General features: G+C 36.3%; 1 protein-coding gene and 2 long non-coding RNA genes across 9 annotated transcripts; 2 read left to right on the forward strand and 1 right to left on the reverse strand.

Annotated features, from left to right (window-relative positions):
• The first annotated feature begins 8,509 nt into the window (after nt 1-8,509).
• LOC136345702 (uncharacterized) lies at nt 8,510-10,200 on the forward strand. The gene is made up of 6 exons (XM_066294238.1): nt 8,510-8,868; nt 9,004-9,064; nt 9,136-9,320; nt 9,377-9,873; nt 9,985-10,034; nt 10,091-10,200. Exons 1-5 carry the CDS (start codon nt 8,713-8,715, stop codon nt 9,989-9,991), a joined length of 906 nt encoding a protein of 301 aa, XP_066150335.1. The 5' UTR covers nt 8,510-8,712; the 3' UTR covers nt 9,992-10,034; nt 10,091-10,200.
• Nucleotides 9,345-18,462, reverse strand: LOC136345703 (uncharacterized). 7 transcript variants are annotated; one of them, XR_010733196.1, is made up of 11 exons: nt 18,349-18,462; nt 16,115-16,778; nt 14,751-14,901; nt 14,382-14,635; nt 13,939-14,329; nt 13,689-13,873; nt 13,522-13,625; nt 13,151-13,454; nt 12,462-12,819; nt 9,719-12,398; nt 9,345-9,664 (listed from the first exon to the last, which is right to left on the reverse strand). It is a non-coding gene; the product is annotated as an uncharacterized lncRNA (long non-coding RNA). The 7 variants fall into 7 exon arrangements; XR_010733191.1 differs by having other exon boundaries at nt 9,719-9,855; nt 11,766-12,819; XR_010733195.1 differs by having other exon boundaries at nt 9,719-12,819; nt 14,755-14,901.
• Nucleotides 15,959-19,892, forward strand: LOC136345704 (uncharacterized). The gene is made up of 6 exons (XR_010733197.1): nt 15,959-16,016; nt 16,095-16,486; nt 18,234-18,542; nt 18,602-19,040; nt 19,175-19,470; nt 19,580-19,892. It is a non-coding gene; the product is annotated as an uncharacterized lncRNA (long non-coding RNA).
• Nucleotides 19,893-21,139: the final 1,247 nt, after the last annotated feature.

A 21,139-nucleotide genomic window follows, 5' to 3' on the forward strand; every position in this document is an offset into this window, starting at 1 on the left:
TAGGGATTATTGAGACAGATCACTTGGAACATTTTTATTGGGGAAATTTATTTACGGATTTGCGAGATATCGACGCTTAAAACTTTAAAGCCAATTGGACCGGTACGACCCAGAAATGTAATTTATTTACCGATAGCGGAATGCCTAAGGAATTATGTAAATCAATTGTTCGTGCCTACTAGAAATCTAAAGAAGATTAAGGAACTTGTATTATGCGTGTTTTAGCAGGCAGATTTCTACCGTAGACTTTCATCGATTCAATGGAATATTGATAGTTCTTAAAACGTTTGTTTTATTCATAAGGCTGCATCCGCGGACTGCACGTTTCCACCCCTCGGATTTTTCTGGTTTTATTGACTGATTCCAGAGCAGCTCCCGTTTTCGCGATATTTATGGGCTCCCGTCGATTTTCTATGGCCCCTATTACAAAAGCTCCACTACGCCACGATGAAAAGGATATCCCGGATATGCCCGGGATATCTGATCTGTATAACGCACTCCTGTATGTATTTGGGGGATGGCGGATTATCATATTCTAAATCGAAGACTTTCGGCCTTACATAAAGGTTCCTCCTTCAGTAAAATATCTTAAAAATAATGCTGTTATCGAACTATTCCCCCTCCTCCAAAAATATGATTTAGTGCTTTAAATTAAGCCGTATTGAAATTGGTTATACAAACATATCAACCAAAATCTGCGTACGAAATTGCTTTAATCCCTGTAGGATATTTAGAGATTAAAGGTTGCGTGAACCATCGAGATATAAAACTCTAGAGGAGTCTAAAATTGCGTTACATGGCGAGGGTTATGCAGTTGGTCACTTTTTAAATTTTTATACCCAAAAATTAATTACGTTTTAATTGTTTGAAAAACTCACTCTCTAACTTAGTTATTTTGCTGCTTTTGGTGGTTTAAAACAGTTACAACTTTGCCCGCGAAATGTGTTCTCTGTCACCTCCCTCGATCACAAGGATTTCCCCCATTACAAATACTTGTAAGTTTGATACGTCGATGGTGGATGGAACCGACCCTTCCATAGGGAGGTTTTTTAGGGCCGGCCGCACCCTTTCGCTCTCGGAGCACTTCCGCCGCTTGATTTCCATTCAGCGGCCATCCATCTTGTTTGAGACGGTTTAAACTGACAGACGACAGCCCGACCCGAGAGTGGTTCGGTTCCACCACCGATGACATGCCATCCTTATATGACGCGATGCGGGTACATGCGAAATTTCCCCTTGTATTACTTTCTTTAGACAACATTATATGTATTTTAATTAAAGTTTTCGTAAATAAAGGGACTTGACATACATATTCGATATGTAAAGTGATTCTTTTTTAAATGTAATTTGTCCAAAATTGTGAATTTTCTTATCAGGAACACCGCTTTTTCCGTCCCACAGAGGTTTATATATTGCAAAAGTTTCTGCCCTACTCGCCTGCTGATGTTACTGAGATTTTGCATGTTGCAAAGTAAGCCCCAGTAATTCGGTTCTTATTGAATGCGAATCACAGTTTTTGCACCACGGAACAAATCGAATTTTCCAAGATTATCACGCTCAAGTCAGGACCTGCGCATTACTTTGAACAAATTTCACACTGGAAGGGCCAAGTTACTTTTTCTGAGCGACGAAACTGGAATTTTCCGGATGACGCCTGAGCACTGAAATTCCGTGATAAGAAGTGTACGTCCTTGGCGTATGTTGGCGAAACCTCTAGAGCTGTAGCAAACAGAGTTAAAAGAACGCCAAACTAGCGCTGAAATGGAGATTTTCGTGGGTAATAGACGTGCCGCCGTGCCTTTGATAATGGTCATAATATTAAATGAGACGATGCCTGCAGGAACCATTATCAAAGCAGCGTAAAATCAAAGAAAGTGCCAGTAAAAATCGATGTGTGGCCTGTTGTTCGGTAAGCATGGACAATATGTTATTACCTACGCTTGAACCTCGGGCACACTAAAAGAAACTAAACACTAACAAATACCATTTAGAGTACAACAGATCATAAATCAACAAATTCAATGGTTAAGCAATGATCTGACGACAGGATTCTTGTTAATAACTCAGTCATTCCTCAGCATTTTAAGCGAGGAATCTTCATAGCGTTTCGAACATTTTACATAATAGCAATCCCTGCACTTTACCTTGGTAGATTTTTTAGAATTTTCTTCCACGGTCTGAAGATGGTCAGATTTCTTATCGAAACATAGGTTTACGTGGTTTTCGTCCGAGCGCTCGGTAAAGTGTAAATTTTATTAAGTTTTCGCTGAGAATAGTGCCCAAGCTTTGCTTGTTGCTACCATCCCCCCCTCAAAACATGCCCTTTAGTGCTTCGTGGCCATTTTTAGCGAATGACCGGTGACACAACCTTGTCCATCATGCTCCTCACGATCCGGGCCCCTTCAAATGACTTCCACCTGTAAATATTTGGACTGTGATAGGATCAAATCAAGCTAAAACGATGTCGGTAAACAAAATAATCCCACATAGAAAGAAAAGCAAAGAAATGTAAAAAAGCCGGTGGTCTGTAATCCCGACTGATAGTATCAGATGCGTGACTGGAGGATGTCGTGTCAAAACAAAAATGGCCGCCAGCGGCCCAAAGCGAATGAACCGGCTTCGTTTTATATTTCTGTTGAAAATTATGCAAATAACATGTTATGGCGATGTATTTTCTTGATTAAAAGTTGTTCACAACCCGTTATTATGGCGTATTATTGTAATAACTCTGGGGAATATAACATGTAAATAATATGATATGCTTCAAATCGGAATGGTTCAAATACATTATGGACTAACAATAGGCACGATGGGTTTTATTTTTCTTGCATGTGACCCTTTCAATTAAACATAATCTATTCAAATTCGTAATGTATATATGTACAAATAAATCTTTATTGAGCACAGAAGGGCACCTCACGAAAGCTCTTCGTTGCATTGAGAAGCTCTGTGGTGCATGAGAGAATTTCTCGCTTTTTGGCACAAAATCCAATTAAAGTCGTTATGCAGGCAATAAAAACAGGAGAACAATGACAAGGCATGATTGAATATTAGAAAATGGCCCGGCGGGTAGGCCGCGGGACATGCGATACCCTGAGAATGCGGAGATAAACAAGTGATTGTTGAATATGTCAATCATCGGACAAGTGGGGTCCTGGTCGCCATGTTGCCTCCCCGGCCCGCTGACAGTTGACGAGCACTGAGTGACAGCCTGATCCTGCCCTTATCGAATAACGTAGGGATGCATGGGCGCCGGAATGGGGGGCGGTCGATATTAGATAGCTTTGTGTTCCGGGAACACGAGTTAGCAAACAGATTTACGCATAATCTGTTGGGATGGAGGATTTTGATGTATCAAATGTAGAAAATAATAAAATACGAAAATTCCTAGATGGAGAACAAACACTTTAGGTCTTAGGGATTTCCCCATCTCATTCCGTGGATTTGAACCAAATGAATCTGTCTTGTTTCCCCGCAAATTGCGGAATAAAATAGGCCATCAATATGCATGTTGTTTATCGCGCAAACTTAACCGAAGGAAGTACCAAGTAGAGATGCTTTATATGACCGACATTTCTGTCCCCTAGAGGTTCGATTTAGTTGAGTAATTCCTCAGGTTAGTTGGCGAATCCTACACTCTCCGCTTGTTTTTGCCTAGTTCCCGAGACATACAAAACGGTCTCTAAAACAATGTTATTCTCTGCAGGGTCTACATTATGATGCGAAAAGTTTCCCAACGCCAATAACTCGAAATAACAGTGAGTAAGGATCTTTTATGTGTATCCATCCAGATGGGGTTGGGGTGCGGGGTTGCCGTGTCACAGCCGCCATGTCATCAATCATCCCTTAGACAGCCGCGTAAGGACAGCTGTCGCACGCCGCCGACATCGGCGGGCACAAGGCGGTGTTGCCAAAGGTAGAATAAAAAGCTATTTAACCGGATTTTTTCACAGAAATTTCAAGATGCTAAGAAGAGATGGTTTTTTGGTAATATCAATGCCTGCTGCAGAGATGGGGGTCTGCAGGGAAATGTTGGCCCCAGCAGCATTTAATAAGTAATAGTTCATAAGAAAATATGACATATTGCATAGAATTGGATTTCTTGGGGCTACTGTTGCAATCTCAAAAAAATGGGTGGAAAAAACGCTTATAACAGCATGTATTTAAATGTTATATCAGGGATCTGCAGAACCAACAAAGCTAATTATTAACGTAAAGTTAAATGGAGAACGTATAATTGCTAACACCGAGGAAAAGCTTTCACTTTAAAATTTTGTCACATATTGTTGAAAATAAAATAATTAAAAAAAAATACATTTCAACATATATTAGTTCCTTTTTCCCGAAATAAAAAAAAACATATGAATTGTTTAACTCTGGCAACACTGGAAGCTCCGATATGATGTACAACCTTATTGCGAAGTTCGGTTAGTTGGGATTTTCTTGCACTCTTATAATTAGTACGATGAGATTGTGCGAGTTTTGGATAAATTTTACTGAAAACAGGAATGCGACAGTACTCTTAGCATTAATTGACGGTTTTTAATTTTGATCAATAAAATTTACATAGAGGTGCAACTCCTTTATCAAAAATTGCTTAATAAAAAAAAAGAATGGGGTAATAAAGTCCTTACCGCGATCTTCCGGCAGTCATCTCTGATTTAGACTTTGCTTCACCTAGTGCTGAAGAGGGGGAGCATGGTTGTGTGTCGAACATGTTGTAGGACGAATTCAGTCACCAAGTTTTTTCCAAAACAATCCCAAAGCCATTCCCTAAAAAACTTGTTTAAGCGCATTAATAAAACTTTAATAAACAGTGGTGCACCATCCTCAAATCTACCCAACTATCCCTATTACAACATTGAGATTATGTTCTATTACGTGCCAAAAAATCCTGCAGGACAAAATAACAGGAATTTCATAATAAAATTTTATCAATATCTGGTTTTAGGGTTCCTCAATAAGCTGTTCAACGGGTGAATACATTAAGCGCTAAACAGTGGCGTACCATACCTGAATTTAGCGAGTCAAGTTTTCCCATAAAATTCAGGTTATTTTTTATTAAGTTCTGAAAAAATCTGTAAGCCAAAACAATAGACATTTCTTAACGAATTTCTATCATTGTTTGGCTTTAATTTTCTTCAATAAACCGTCGAATAGGTGAATATCTTAGATAATATGCAGTGGCGAGCATGCCCGAATCTAGAATGACAACATCCCTTCAAATTCTGGATATATTCCATTAAATTTCCATCCACCTGGTTTTTGCACTTTTTAGAAAATGATGATTCATGAAGTATGGACAAGATACTTGCATAATTTGTGAAAGCATATTTAGGCGAACTAGTCATTTACAGTTTAGATATGACGTCTCATTTAACACATCTTCGGTTTATCTTAGAACATTTAAGACTTTATAAAGTTTATCAGCATTTAAGTGCTAGATTGCCTTCAAAGGGATTAAATACTTAAAACATGCCAGAGGAGCCACGAATCAAAAAAAAAAAAATCAGCCATCTTGGAAGACACTGAAGAAATGTGTTTAAGTAAATTCAATCCCCTTTTCAAACTTCTTTCGGCACGACCCTGACTTTCAGTGCACTTATGTATCTTTTATTTACAAAACTTCTAGGACAGCCATAATTAATGTTTGAATAGAAATCAATGGCGTATTTCACATTTTGGGGTCTCCAGGAAGTCGTCAGAAGCATTACGAAAATAGTGAAAAAGTGTTTTTGAACAGTCTCATCTTTTTTGTTGCAATTCTCTTCAGTACGACATTGACTTTTATCATATTTATTTCTCAATTATATAGCTTCTGAAGAAATTTTAATTCAATTTCTCTACAGAAATCCGTGGCATGTTTCTGATTTTTGAAGTATAAGATTTTTTTTAATGAAAAGGTGTTTTTGGACGTTTTAACTTTATTTTGAAAATTTCAAATTTTTAGAGCTTAAAGTGCAGAATTCTGGAACAATGGAGCGAAGACTGAAAATAATTTTATAGGTGTTTATTGGTTAGCAGAAGAGAAGGAATATTTGAAAAAAGTTCGTTTTAAAATTCGAAAAATCAATAGGGATGAATGACAAATTCATTTATCAGTGTCCTACAGAATTGTCTTATATTCTATTTTTAAATATTATCCAAAAGGACATGAACTCTGCCTTCACCAGAAAATCAAGATTGCAACTCCTAAGAGGAAACTTAAATCAGTTTTTTCATATGTTTACGAACACTCTCAAATTCAATTTTTTGGGGATCTTTAAACTGAAATATCCAAAAATTGGAAATAATAAATTTAAAAAAAATATAAGTATTGTCGTTTCTCTATCTGTGGGTGAATAACTTATTTCCTAGTCTTCTATCTATTTGTTGAAATGTTTACTTCCTAAACCTTACAGAGTTGCAGGTAAAGGTATAAAACCAGACTAGCAAATTAAAATACAATAAATGTCAGCTCTTTCTCCCATATAGATTTATGACGTACCTCTTTGTACCTATTTACACAGAAAAAGATATTTACGATTCAAAAGAATATTAAAGCCTCTTTTAAAAACACTTTATTGTCTTTAATTTGGTGAAAAACTGCGAAATACTGCAACGTAAATTGAAATTTTATTTAGTTGGCATCACATTCAAGGAGACTCCATATATGCGACCCCCTGACAGAAATCTGCAGTTAACAAAGAAAGTTTTCCCTTTCCGACTTATTAAAGTATACCGAATTTCATAATTTTAGCGCAAACCGTTTCGAAGATATTGCTAAAAACGGATTTTCAGAGTTCTCCTTTAAGGGGTTTTAGTTCCCTTAAAAGCCATTTTGAGGTATGTTTATAAGAACTTTTTTAAGTGTTTTAATCTCGAGAGTCACTACCTAAAATATTTGAACGTTATTTCCGGACACTCCTCATTATTTTATTTCTGTTACATATAGAACTTTTCGAATATCTGTTTTCAGGCGTTTAAAATACTTTATTGAAGTACAAAATAAAATTACAAAAAGGAATTAAATCATGCTCAATTTCATTCTTTATTTATCTGTAATAAATAGAATAACTGTAAAGTATATTGACTTGCAAATTTCCACTTAGCAATTTTATTACTCATTTTATACCCCTGGTATCTTCTCTTCGGCAAACACAAAAAATTTTAAACTCAAATAATTTCTGCAGACAGATAAAGTTCTATTCAGTAAAATGTGATTAAATTGTGGCCACCCATTCTGTTGTCAAAGCCCTTTGCATTTAGCGTAGTAGTTGTAAATCTCACCCTTGTTGACAGGGATTATGAAAATTGTTACCAAGAATTTAATTTTTGGTTCCGAACGCCAATAATAAACTTTAGTGCTTTTCGATTATTTAGCCTTTCGGTTAGGTACTTATCTATTGTTGCAATATAAATGGGCACTATGTATAAGATAATGTAAGGAAGTTTACATTGATTTCTAACATAACCACCCACATAGATCCAAGAACCATCTTCTTAATGGCAAGTGTGGGTTGTTGCTGAGATATTTTTTTGTTGAGATTCAATTAGAAATGATAAAAAAGCCCAATTTTTTTATGCTTCGTTGAGACGACAATGATATTTATTCGGAAGATCAAGGTTGACGTCTACTCTTAGAACGGGAAAAAACTTTTCGCATGGATAAAACAATGCATGGAAAACACTTACATCAAACTTTTCCATGTACGTGGATAGGAAGGGGCGCATCTGTGTTATGGCCTGAAAAATCGCCTAATTTAGCCTCTGTAGATTTCGTTTTTTGTTGCTATTTGAAAATATAAGTTTATGGTACTCTTGTAAATAGCCTCAACGAGCCACGAATTAATAAAACATGCTAATAAAACTGACCTAATGAGGGGGTTTTTGAAATATATGATAACAGGTGAGGAAAATGGATCATCTATAACAATGTTGGCCGTAAAAGGTCTTAGACCAAGGGTAATGAGCCAGCCTAACACACTCCAACAGCGGATATTCACCAAAGAAAAGTTATGTTATCCAACTGGTAGAATCGTAAAGGTGTGGTGTAGTTTGAACCCTCTCAAAGGATTGATTGATTAAAGAAAAATCGCTCAGGATCGTTATCTAGCAATAGTTTTGTGTTTCATCAACATATATTACACCACAAGCAAGTTTGACCGCTCGCCAGAACTTGCTATAAATTGAATGAGATGTTTGGCACGTTCGCCCCATTCTCCAGATCTAGAACCATCTGATTATCATCCGTTTCGAGCGCTGCAAAGTGCGCTTAATGGAAAAATTTTTGCGACAAACGGAACGTATTTGCGCCTGTTTTTTGTTAAAAAAAAGAGTCAATTTTTATGAGCGTGGTATCATGAAATTGCCCCAAAGCCCTGGAGAAACGTTACTGAACAAAGCGGGCAATAGGTAATTTAAAAAATGAATCATGACTAGTGAAAAAAATGTCATTTTATTTACATTGCAAAATACGCAGTGACTTTGTGGACACCCCATAATTTGCATCTTTTTTACTAATAATTTCGTGAAAAGTTTCTCATCCTTGTATTATAACGAATCTACAAAAATCTGTATGTATAGTAAGTACCGAAAGTGGTAGAGGCAAATTAACACCCCCTCTCGAGGGGCAGAACTAACGGAGATGGTTTCTTGCACTTGATTGGTTTATCTTTCAAAGTACCGATAAGGTCAACCCAAGCTCAATAAATAAAAAGGTATCACAGAGAAATGGTCACTAGAGTTCCGAACCATCCCTTCACTAAGATCTGGAGGTATAGTCGAATAGTGTGTAAGAACGCACTAAATTCTATCATGAACTCTAATGGTCAGCCTGAATTTCAATACCATTACGTGGGGCTCAATTCTAACTATCAATCTGCGGTGGTAAGTAATAACAATTGGTACGACTAGAGAAATAGGGAGATTTGAAGTTAGTTCTGCTTTAAAAACATAATTTTATTTTAATAGAACTTTAGATTCAGTAGATTCCTTGTAAATTTGCAACCACCTTTTTTTCAGGCGCCTACCCCCTACCAACAACTCGTCAATGAGGAAATTCCTGTCAATTTTTGTCCTATTGGTAAGTCTTCATTTCAACTTGAAAATAACCAAAAATTCATGTGTTTAATATATGTTTTCGCCTCGTTTCAGATTTCAATAAACCTCAGATTGCTGAGGGTGCCCCTGCCAATGCTGCAAGTAAAAGGGTGCGGACTCAATTCTCCGCAGAGCAGCTGACCGAGTTGGAAAAGGAGTTTGCCAGAAATATTTATGTGTCCAAAGAAAGGAGAGAGGAACTGGTCCTGTTGCTAAATCTTACCAGCAAGCAAATCAAAGTAAGTAGTTCAATGAGTGTTAAATTCGAGGTGTAACAAATTTCTTTTATTTAAAGGTTTGGTTTCAAAACAAAAGAATGAAGGCGAAAAAGGACCAGAGGGAAGCTCAGCGGCGACGTCCTGAAACTGTCCCATTCGACTATATCCAATTTCCCCAATCTACTCAGTTAATCTTGCTGCCTAACGTCCAACACCAACCCCTTGATCCGTCGCCCCGTTCCCAAGTTCTCCATCCCCAAGCCGTTTCGTCCATTCACGTCGAACACCAAACTCCTCAAACACTACCGTTGCCCTTAGCTCCCCTCCAAGGTCCTTTGGCAACCTTAGATTGCCTGCAACTAAAGCTAATGCAGCAACCCAACCTTCAGTCAGAAAATCAGTCATATGGTTTGCCTTACCAACGTCAGGTTCCAGGGCAATGGGACCCCCCACAGCAAGCTTATCCTTGCTATCCTGTTGAACTGGTACCTGCACCACAGGAGGCAAGTCCATATGACCAAGATTTCACTGATTTATTTGAAGTGTTGGAAAATATCTGTGGACAACATTGCGGGTAAGTGTCTGCTTTTATTTATTTATTTATTTTTTTAATTAGCAATATTTGGTGCAAATTTACTTGTTTAACAAGAATTCTTTTGATAATTGTTTGTTTTTCCTTTTGCAGCATCTAAGGTACCGATCCCTTCATTCCGAGCTTTTTGAAACCGAACTAAGGTTTGTGCTTTAAAATTTTGAATTGTAAAAAAGTTAATACTCTATTTTCTTTAAAGGGCTCAGTTCCTCATGCTTCTTCTCGGAAATCGTGCAAACTCCTTTGGCAGGGGGTGGCGGAAACTTTTCTACATTCCAAGGACACAAAATGGGAGGAACTAATCTGTGAAAATCCAGCAGGTGAGTTCCTTTGAAGTCACTCTGCTTCCTATTTTGACCGTAATTATAACTCATCCTGTAAAATTTTGTCGGGGGTGTCTCGAAAAAGGGAGCCAACCTACTAACCCCAGTTCTTTTAGCATGAAGAACTTTAACAATAGAAAATTTCTAAATAATTGGAAACCAGTGAATATTTACTACAGTTTTTATGTTTGCAAATTAAAAATAATTTATAACACAGCGGTTTCTTCATGCTCAAGTAATCTGTGGTTAATAAGTTGGGCTGCTTTTTCAGGACATTCAGTACAAGACACGCCGTCGTTTCTTATAGTATTGTACAGGATGAGCCGTAATCAAGTGCGACATTTTTTGAAGGGTCGGATTCTCGACCGAAAACATGAAAAAATTTGCCTTCCAGAGCCCGTTAATGTTGCGGTTTTCAGGAAAAACCCAATTGTTATATTAAAAATGACTTTTCTACAACTTTTGATTTTCAAATTCCATTTGACCTCCAAATAGACTATTTAATTTCAGGGTTTCGTCAGAGGTGGTACATAGGGATCAACAGCAACGCAAAACAAGATCAACAACGGTAAGAGCATCTGGACGTTTTAGAGTAAGTTAGACTGCTAATCAAAACTATTCTCATGGGACAATAGTTCTGAAAATATTTAGTTTTGTCAAAGGATTTGTTTATTTAAAAATTAAACTTTGAAAGGTTTAAAAATTTCAAAAGTTAATTAATGCATTAAATTAAGTGTCTCATATATTATGATCGTTTTTATTTAACATTTTCAATGTTTCCTTCAATTAACTTTGGTATTTTTTTATGTTTTACAGTAGGGTTGGCCCGCCATATTTGAATGCCGCTATCACTCTGGAGAAGGATTCCAGCCATAATTTTGTTATAAGTTTTTATTTATATGTTAAATTATTTTTAAAAATATAGTTGAATTGTTCAAAATCGTTTTGTATAATTGTTGATATTTCCTTAATACACATTTGTCCAAATCTCTTTTGTCTTGTCGAATTTAAAATATTAGAAGACAATATTAACCGATATTGAAAGCTGAAAATTTTCAATTAAGAAATCAATGCAGCATTGCAAGAAGCAAATTAAAAACGAAGCAAAATTTTGACATTTATTGGGTGCTCTTTAAAACCACGTACTTCCCTGACATTCGTTAATCCTGAAACTTCATGGCTAGTAATAATATATGAATAGAAATCAGGAACGTACCGAAAAGAGTTGAAAACATGAAAATACCAAAGCAATAATCGTTTACAACTTAAATTTCGTAGAAGCTAGAAATAACGCACTACGCCGCTGATTATCACGGATATTGATTACTCATGAATTCTAACTTGACAACGTTGCACAAAAAAATCAGGGCCAAAAACAACAGTTATTGAAAAAATGTGTTTAACTGAAGGTAAATTTAAAGAGTTTTTCCAGTTAGAAAATGCTGCATGTTTCTAGTGGGGATTGATGAGTTAGTGATGAAATATTTTGTTCATACTATAATTGTAAATTTTTTACTTTAGATATAGATAGTGTTACTTCCCTGTTCTTACCTTCAGGCTCGAATCATTAGTGTTGATTTAAATTTGTTTGATTTACTGTGATCCTCGTAAATCACTACATCGGAAAAGAGATGAGGCCCTTGGAGGTTGTATGACTTGAATTGTCTGAGACTCAAGTTACGGCATGTACTTCTTCGACTATCAATCAATTACTCAGATGGAGGTTCCGAGAAAGAACCTCTTCCATCTCTTCATTCAATAGCGAACAGTTCATTGTAAGCTCCCATTATATCACCAAGTTTTCTTGGTTACCAACAGCCATACCTTTAGTCAACACCAGCATATCTTTCTATTCCACAAAATTCATAAGCAAGGCCTTCATAATTCGATATAACTTGCAAGAAAGGAAAAAGAACAACTTTACTTTCAGAGTTTCGTCCCATTACCCAGCAGCTCTACAGCAATCTTCCTCTATCCAAATGATTTTGACTGCAAACAACAACACTCCATGGATTAATGGGTACGGCAACCAGGGAAGTTCTTTTTCCATTCATTTCATTGGTATTTATATCAACATCAGTATATCCACCTCTTGCACATCTTGTTTCATGACTAACCTCACAACCTCCTTCAACTTGTACGTATTCGAAATAACAACTACTTTTTCTCCCAAGTCCTATCTCCCTAAGGAATAATTGAAGATCCATCGCAATCGCCACTTATGCGATATCAAATTTTCCTCGTTACCAATCTTCTGAGAGTTAATGGGCAATGCACTCAGGAAAATTCTTTCTCTACCTATTTCGTTCGGCTTCTTGTGATTATCAGCATCTCCATCTCTTTCATTCGCCGCATCTTAATCAGCAAACCACGCAACATAATCCACTGGCAAGGAAACAAAATGAGAAGTATTTATTCTCAAAAATCACCTCTCGTCATCCAATAGTGGAGGATTCGCCGCTGTCTCCTCTTATGAGATATCGAATTTTCGTGGTTATCAACAACAACCCTCTCATCCAGCCCCTCCTTCTCTTCGACTTGCAAGGAAGCGAATCAGGAACCTCTTTTTTCCAGAGTAATATTTCCTTCATTTTATCATCCAGCTCTGAAATAAATTATCAGGAATAGCTAAAAGTTAAGTGCGACTAACGCTATGTAAATTCATGAATAATTCTGTGTCAGACGTGTTCAAATGCATCGCTGAGCCTGGAATGGTAGAAGATGGTGGTTTGAACATACCAGCAAATAGTTTGAAAAAATCCTTTATATTGGAAGGATACAATTAAACAATATTTGCACTTTATTAAAAATGCATTGAAAAGAGATTTGTTCATCAAAATTATTGTTTTTTTTTCTTCAAATTTTGGGCGTTTTCTTAAAATTACTTTTGTATTATGATTGTTTTGGATTTTACTGGAATAATTAGCAGGACTTACCGTAGATTGTGAATCTCATAAGTAAGAGCAGTTTGATGTTAAAGATGAGCGAAAAGTGTTAGATGGATAGGAGATGAAGTATGAATAAATAGGCGCCCAAACGTAGTCTTCTCAAACCATTTCGCTGGTATGCGTCCAAGCAGCGACCAGAACAGCAAGAGCCAATTACTATCTATTCGGGGTGTTTGAAATGTCTGTGGATAAAACTACTGCTAAGTTTAAAAGCTTTTTTTAATCAGCAGCATTTATATTCTGATTTGGTGTTACAGCATTGAAGGTAGTCAGTATCTTCGTTCTAGGCTTTCTACAATGAAATTAAGGTTGGTGCTTTAAAATTTTGTCCTCTGAATCAATCAGCTCAGTCTGCTCACAGTTCGTCTGCTCCAAACGCCGCCATTCCTCATACCGCTTCTCCGGAACAGTAGAGATTTTCCTTCAACCGCTGCTTCCTACTTGTGCTTCCAATCTAATGCAGCTGGTGAGCATAAAATTCCCATTACTGAATCGAAAAATTACGAGTTTTTGTTCCATCACTTACATTACAGATGTCCAAAGAGAAAGGTAAATAAAAGCTCCATCGAAACAGAAAGTTAAGAGGACGGAAGACACAATTTACAACGGAATCAGCGACTACATCGTTAGAGAGAAGAGGGCTTCCATGGCTATACCACTCGAAAGAGCTGAGACTCAAGTTAAGGTGTGCGATACAAATCCGTGAATACACTGGAGTTAATAATGTATTTCCATTAGAAAAGCTAATTGGAAATTCCGCTGGAAAAAAAAACTACCTTTCCAGGGTTTCATCCTTTCCCTCAGTAATCTCTCCTTATGTACAACCAAATTTTACTCTTGCAGGAGATCATTCTTACTATACAGTTTATCATCAATAAATTTGATTGCTACGGCATAAAGTAATGGAGATAGTGGTAGATTCAATCCTAATGGTGATGATTTAATTCCATAACGTCATTAAAAATTTGGTAATTTTTTGCCCCATACGTGTAACGGCGCTGGGGCCCCCTAACTTTCAAATGTGAGCAGTTTCACCTTGAAATTGCAGAACTTATCCCACACAAAATGGGGACGATGTCGGTAGCTTCAACCCTATTGGTAATTGTTTAACGCAATTGGAACTAATAGATCAAAATAACGTTGGTAACTTTGACTTGAAGGCAACTCCTGCGGGAACCAAAATACTATAAAAACAGGACTTACATTTTTTTGCACTTACTGAATGAGGGAAAAATGTTTCTTCTTTTATTTCACTGTAGATTGGAGATTTCGGTAAAAAATAGTAGAAAAAAGTTCGAGAGATTTCTGAGGAGGATAAAACGAAGACAGACACAGTTTTTATCCGGAATAATTAATTCAACCGCAAAGTACCCGATCATCGTGAATTTCCACGTCATGAGGCAGCAAAAAAATCATGGCCTTCATGGTTGGACGATGTGAGTTGCTTGACTCAGGTATCCCACTTACGTAATTCTACGAAAGTTCATAATGTATTCTGCTTTGTTCTGAAAATTCTTCCAATTTCTTACCCCACCACCCAGTCGCGGATGTTCCGCAACCATGTCCCTTATATGCCACCACATCTTACCTACCACGGCATCCACCCATCGTCTGGTTCAGCACCTCAACTTACTGCATCTACCACATCTTCATACCATTAACAGTAAATAAATCTCTCCAAGGTTTCTAAGCTTCCGTAATACTTATCTTGCATTCCGAGAACAATTCTTGAAAATATCCTGCAAATAATTTCATCAAAAAGATTAATTGCTGCTGGAATCATACTATTTTCAAGTTTTTTTTAATGCATGCAAGTATTATATTAGTATAATTAATCGCCCTGCTATAGTTCACGACTGGATGGTAATTACAGTATTTTTTTATCGTTCAACGCTTCCTTGAACTGATAAAAAAATCACAGTTTTGATGGAAAAAAACAGTTTATAGAAGGAGGAAGAAACAAGGTGGTGCATGACCAATAGAGATAACGACGTTTTCAAATATAACAACGGCACTGATACAGATAAGAGATTATTTTGCCGCATTAGATCAACAATGTCTTTCAAAACTATGGCCGAAATCTGAATGTACCAAATTTAGGAAATAGTATGGGACGAAGTAAAGGACTTGGCTCAATATCCAGTCCAAATGCAAACAACGTTGATCAACAAAAATATATATTTCCGTTGAAGATTTGGTTTCAGAATGAATGAAGGTAGAAGTGAATAGAAGGGGAACAAGCCCAATATCTCCAAACTGTTCCATTGCATCCCGTTGAACACCAAGCTCCGCCAGGAGTAACTTCTCCTTAAGAACTTGGAGGTTTTTCAACCATTACTATTTATTAGAAGATAGATCGTACATGGAAAATGTTTGTCATCAATCAATTCGATCGAAGTATTATTTGTTCCTGTTGGATGAAACCTAGCAGTTTCCAACCTTTTCTCAATCCCATTGTATTGAAAATCGATAACGATAATTATCGATTTTATTTAAATGTTTCAATACTTTATAATTATTTTTGAACAAATGCGATTCTGGAAGGGCAATCGATGTTTTTGCGACATCAAATCGTGAACAAGGCGTTACTAGATTAAAGTGTCTGGCCAGTTTCTGCGTGTCGAAGGGGATTTTTCCGTGAAATTTTTCGAAATTAAGACAGCTCTAAATGCATGAAATGGCGCCGCGCCTGCGCAAATCAGCCGCATTTTCAGCTGACAAATGGCGAGGCGGCTCTGGGCTCTGACGTCAGACGCAGCTTTCAATATTTTAATAGTTTTTGGCTCTTTCCCGGACGCGTTGTTAAATATTCTCGAATTTTGGGGTGTTTGTTAATAAGGTCCCGAACGTACAGGTCAGGAACACAGGGGCTAAAACGGTCCTTTAAAACTATAGTTCAAACATAAATATAAAAATTTAAATAAAATTATAGGATGACTTACAAAGACTTACCTTACTTTGACACGACTGTTGTTGACGGTGCAGTGAACACAAAATGGCGGAAGGTGAGGGTGTCAGGGAAGGGGATTACAAATAATATATATATATGTGTATATATGCGTTTCGAATGACAGAAATGGATAACCGGTCCTGGGACTTCAATACATAAACCCACAAATGGAAGTGAGAGCTCATTAAATTATAGGTAAAAGAGTTAATAATCTATCTCCGTTGGAGTTTTCATTTCAGGAAATACAAATAGAACAGAAAAGAACTGACGCTCAATCTTTCCAGTTAATCTTGTCGCCTCACGTTCAACTCCACCAACTTCCGTTAATGTTTTTGTCGATCTACACACAACCTCATTTCATACCAATTCTAACGGTAAGTAAGTGTTCCTTCAGGTACGTGTAAATTTGCAAAAAATGAGCCGATTATATGGTCCCAATTAATGATTTGACAAATGAAAGTAAGAGTTTCAAAAAATTATAGATAAAACAGTCAATAATCTATTCCCGTTAAAGAGAGATTGCAGGCCTTTGGACATAAGTAAAAAATACACAGATTCCCAAAAGGGTATAAGCGCTTCCTAAGGTTCGTGATAATTTCTGAGGTAGCTCCAAAGGTCTTCAATACCCAATAACTCGTGCATCTTGAGGTAAATTCTTGACAATACCTGCAAATAATTTCAGTTTTCAGGGCTTTTCCAAATGATACCTGAATGTAACAAAAAGAACATAACAATCGTTGTTTATAGTATTTGTTAATATTTTCACGAATTTAATTCAGCATTATTATTAGCACGTTCTTTTTTACAACAGGACTTAACCAGATTTAGTTGGGAGATTAAAGAGTTTATATTAGTCTTGTTAACTTCGTATGTTGACTTTATTTGCTGCTGGTTTTTCGATGCAGATTTCAAAAATGTCGGGTTTATCCAGTTTTATGTAAAAAAAAAAACGGAACGAAATGGAAGAAGCTGCCAGTGAATTACGCCATCAGTTGTTGCCAGAAGTCTTGAAAATACACGAAAAGACTTATAAGAAATTGGTGTCTACTGACGGCTGGAGAGGCTCTCCATATTAGAAAAAACAGTAGTTTTCTTCAATTTGGACTAAAATAAGAATGGATAGAAAGAACCAAAATAATTTCGATAGAAAGTGGTCTGAAATATGGCCATCCAGCGGTGACGTGTTCCTGGACAAAATCGTCATGTTACTGCTGTAATGCGTATTTCATTAGTTCTTGATGAGTTGTATTTTGTTTGGAAAATACCTACAGAGAAAGTCTTTCAGAAAACATACTGAATTGCCACATTGATCCACGCAGTCAGAATATCATAAAGATATTTTTTTCAATTATGACAAGTTTTAGTCATTTTACCCACGCATATGTGTACTAAACCACCATTGAAGCTTAAAAATATCATACCTGAACACCCAATTATCGTGCCTTTGGTAAAGCCAAACAAAAGAGAAAAAAATTGTTGAATTTCAGCAAGTCAGTATCAATGAAATAGGTACCTGCTAGATTATTTTTGGCTCAAGAGGGCACATTATTTTCCTACACTCTCTATAATTTATATGTATCAATAATAAAAAAAATAACATGCTTCGAGAGTTCAAATGGGATCAAACCTTGATATCTACAATGGCCCTGTGTGTGCACAATTTATGGCGGACACAGGGTGCGGTAATAACATATCCAGGGGAGACAGTAGATTTTACATAGAATCTAGGAGTTGAAATTGGTTTATTAAGTCCATCATGGGTTTGAGAAACAATTTAATTAAGCTGCTCATCAGGGGCATTTTTCCGAGTTTAGTGTTAAATTCGTAAAATTTCTGTCCACATATTATGGTGTTACATTAGGTGCAGGCACAAGTGACATTCGCAAGTGATGAATTTTTCGAAATCACTTTGTCCAATTTCGTCAAAGTGAGCCAGATTTCTGACTAAAGAATGACTGATGGTTTTACCGAATTAATTCGCAAAGAACACTTGTGTCTGCTTTTGTATTAAAGGACAAAATTATATATGTAAATTACAGACTACAGATGAGATCAATGATAAATGCAATCAGTTTCAGTGTTGAAATGCCAATATTTCAATCGATTTATTGTTATTTTCAGGCGTAAAATCAAAGAAACGTCACTGAGAGGTACAAAATACGAAAAATGAAACGCAACTTTACAAAAATTGAACGACAACCAAACCCGCAAATCATGAAAGTATGTAGGTACTCACCTATGAACTTCCACTTGTTTTTGTCATGGTTAAAACGAAAAATGATTTGAGACATGAGGATTGATTGAGCTTAAAAGGCCCAAATCGACACCAATTTTTTCCATAATATTGAAATTCCTGACATTTCCATTGTGGTTTTTATTAATTATACAGGGTGTCCAAGTATTGGCAACAGGGTTAGGGCATTAGTTTAGGTCGGTAGGAAAAGAGTGCATTCATAATTTTTTTGTTACATATTGATTTATAATTCAAGGTGAACCCCTAACTATTTTGAAGATGCAGAACTACCGGCCTCAAAAGAAGAATTGTCTGAAGACAACACATGTGGTTTGGTCCACTTTGCTACGTTTCTTATTTGCTATTTTTTCAAAAAAGTGTACCATTATTTTGTTGATGATATTTTCGATCAAGCTTTTCATGTTCGTGAACTGTATATTTCATCGGTCAGGCATGCCTCTAACACATTGGGAGATACAGAGGCTTTTAACAGGAGTATTATTGGCCGGGAACTATAAATGCTTTATGTTCCCCCTTGGAGTGGAAAATTACCCCAAGATTGGCTCGGTTTTTTTTTTTATATAAGCCGTTGTATATTTGAAATACTTATGAATTATAGTTTATATGGAGGATTTCTGATAATTTCCCCCTAGACCTATCTAATGTTGTTGGAGATACAGAGCTTCAACAAAAAGGTACCATTTCATTCCAAAAATTATTATAGTCAAAATTAAATTTGCACTTTGCGTTAATAGGCTCTAAAACTACAGATATCTGAAATTATCTCTTTTTACATATTTAAAGCTAATTGTAAATATCGCCCTTTCAGGTAGGATTATAAATAAAAAATTTACTTATTATAAACCACCTGCATATATTGGGGGACAAGCTGATTATTTTGGTTCTCGTAAGTTCTTGAGAAACATGGAAAATTCCCAAGAAGGTTAAAACCTGAATCAAAATCGCGAGTACCTGATTGGTTTTTTATACCAAAAATATTTTTCGGCTGAATAAACATTTCCTGAGTCCTTCACAAGATTGAGCAGTTAGCTGATCAAAGTCATACCTAAAGGCCAAAGGTCTGAATTCAACATTCGCAATTGCAGTGTGTCCCATCTTGCGATGGTAAGTAATAATAATCGACAGGAAGAGCGAAAAATCGTAATTTTCAGTTATGGATTATAAAGCATATCTATGTGTCTTCCCTTGAATTAGTGCTTTTGTATGATTTCAGATTTCCAGCAATCCCACATCCAAACTGCTTTTGGGGAGAACTACCCCCAATTTGGGAGTATCAAAGTGTGAAAATTTAATTCACGTCAGATCAGCTTGTGTCGATGGAAAGTCAATTTCCTCGTACGGGCAAATAAGGAACACAGTATTGTGAGAATTCGAAGGACGAGTAAAGGGATTAAAATAAATATAACAATAATAAGTAAAGGAGTTAATAATTTATTTCCGTTGAGGATTTGAGTGTCCGAGTTTAAACTTATATGGAGTTCAATCGAAGATTTTAATTTTTTATGAAATTAAACATTTTCATTTTATCTTTTATCGTTTTAATTTTAAGTTACAATTTCACGTTTGCATTTTATATCTATTTTTTAATATGCATATTTTTTTACATCTTGTAATATATGTTAAAAATCAATTTTCACGCTCTTCGGTTCATTACATTGTTTTGGGATTTTGCAGGGTAAATGAGTATATTTTCGTTACGTCCCAAAGATATACCAACTTGCAAAGCTTTGGAAGTTAGCGTGTCTGCGCATTTAAAAGAAAGAGAGATAAATACAATCTTCAGTCAACGAGATATACAACTACACTTGTTAGGTAAAGAGAGGTATGTGGCATCAGCCTCTTCTACTCCCAACTCAGTATAAAATTCACTGAACAAGTTGTGTTAAACGCCATTTGGAACTGAAAGGTATATGAAGGTTGGAAAAATTCCCCCTTCAACTAGGGCAGCCATGGTCAAAAATAGAAAAAAATTATTTGAAAATGACCATTGTTCGCCATATGGCGAAATTATTCGAGCTCTCGCTAAAAAATATTCTTCTCTGGCAAGTATCAAGGAATACCTATACAAGGCGTAACAAATATTTCAAGGGGTGGTAGTACGCGATAATATTCTAAGATGACCACAATATTAATTCACTGACGTCGAAGTTATTGAGAAATCGGATATGCCGGACCTGTTGTAAACGTTACAACACTGGGTTGGCCAAATTACCAAAAACGTCCAGAATAAATGCTTAGTTTTCTAGAAGCCTCATGAGAGGTTGGCCATTGACAAATTTTGGAAATTCATGATTTATTATAATGTTCATTACAGTACATTGTACCTTTGAATAAAAGACCCATGACTTTCAAAGTAATATAAAGTAAAGGTAGCAAAATCGGCACGTGTTAGGACCGGACCATAAAATATGAATGTCTTTATTTCAGTGCCATAAACATGCCTCCTTGTGTATACTTTACATATTATTGCCATAATTAGCTTGTAAACTGTGGGTTTACAGTCCCTTTTTAAAAGGTTTAAGCATACAGTAGTTCACAATTAAAACGATGATACTCATGCCGTTTTATTTGAGGCCCGGTGGCCCCTCTGAATCTTATGAGTCAGTTTATATATCTTTCGCCGCTATTTTATCATGTCCGCGATAAGGTTGCTTACTAAAGATTTACGCCCAAATTACCACGACCAGTTAAGTTTGCAAACGGAACCATAATTAAGGGCCCTGAATAAAAAATGTTTCATCTATGAGTTAAAAGAAATGTGCGATCGTTTATC

Source organism: Euwallacea fornicatus, chromosome 21 (assembly GCF_040115645.1).
Source record: "Euwallacea fornicatus isolate EFF26 chromosome 21, ASM4011564v1, whole genome shotgun sequence".
NCBI classification, from domain to species: domain Eukaryota; kingdom Metazoa; phylum Arthropoda; class Insecta; order Coleoptera; family Curculionidae; genus Euwallacea; species Euwallacea fornicatus.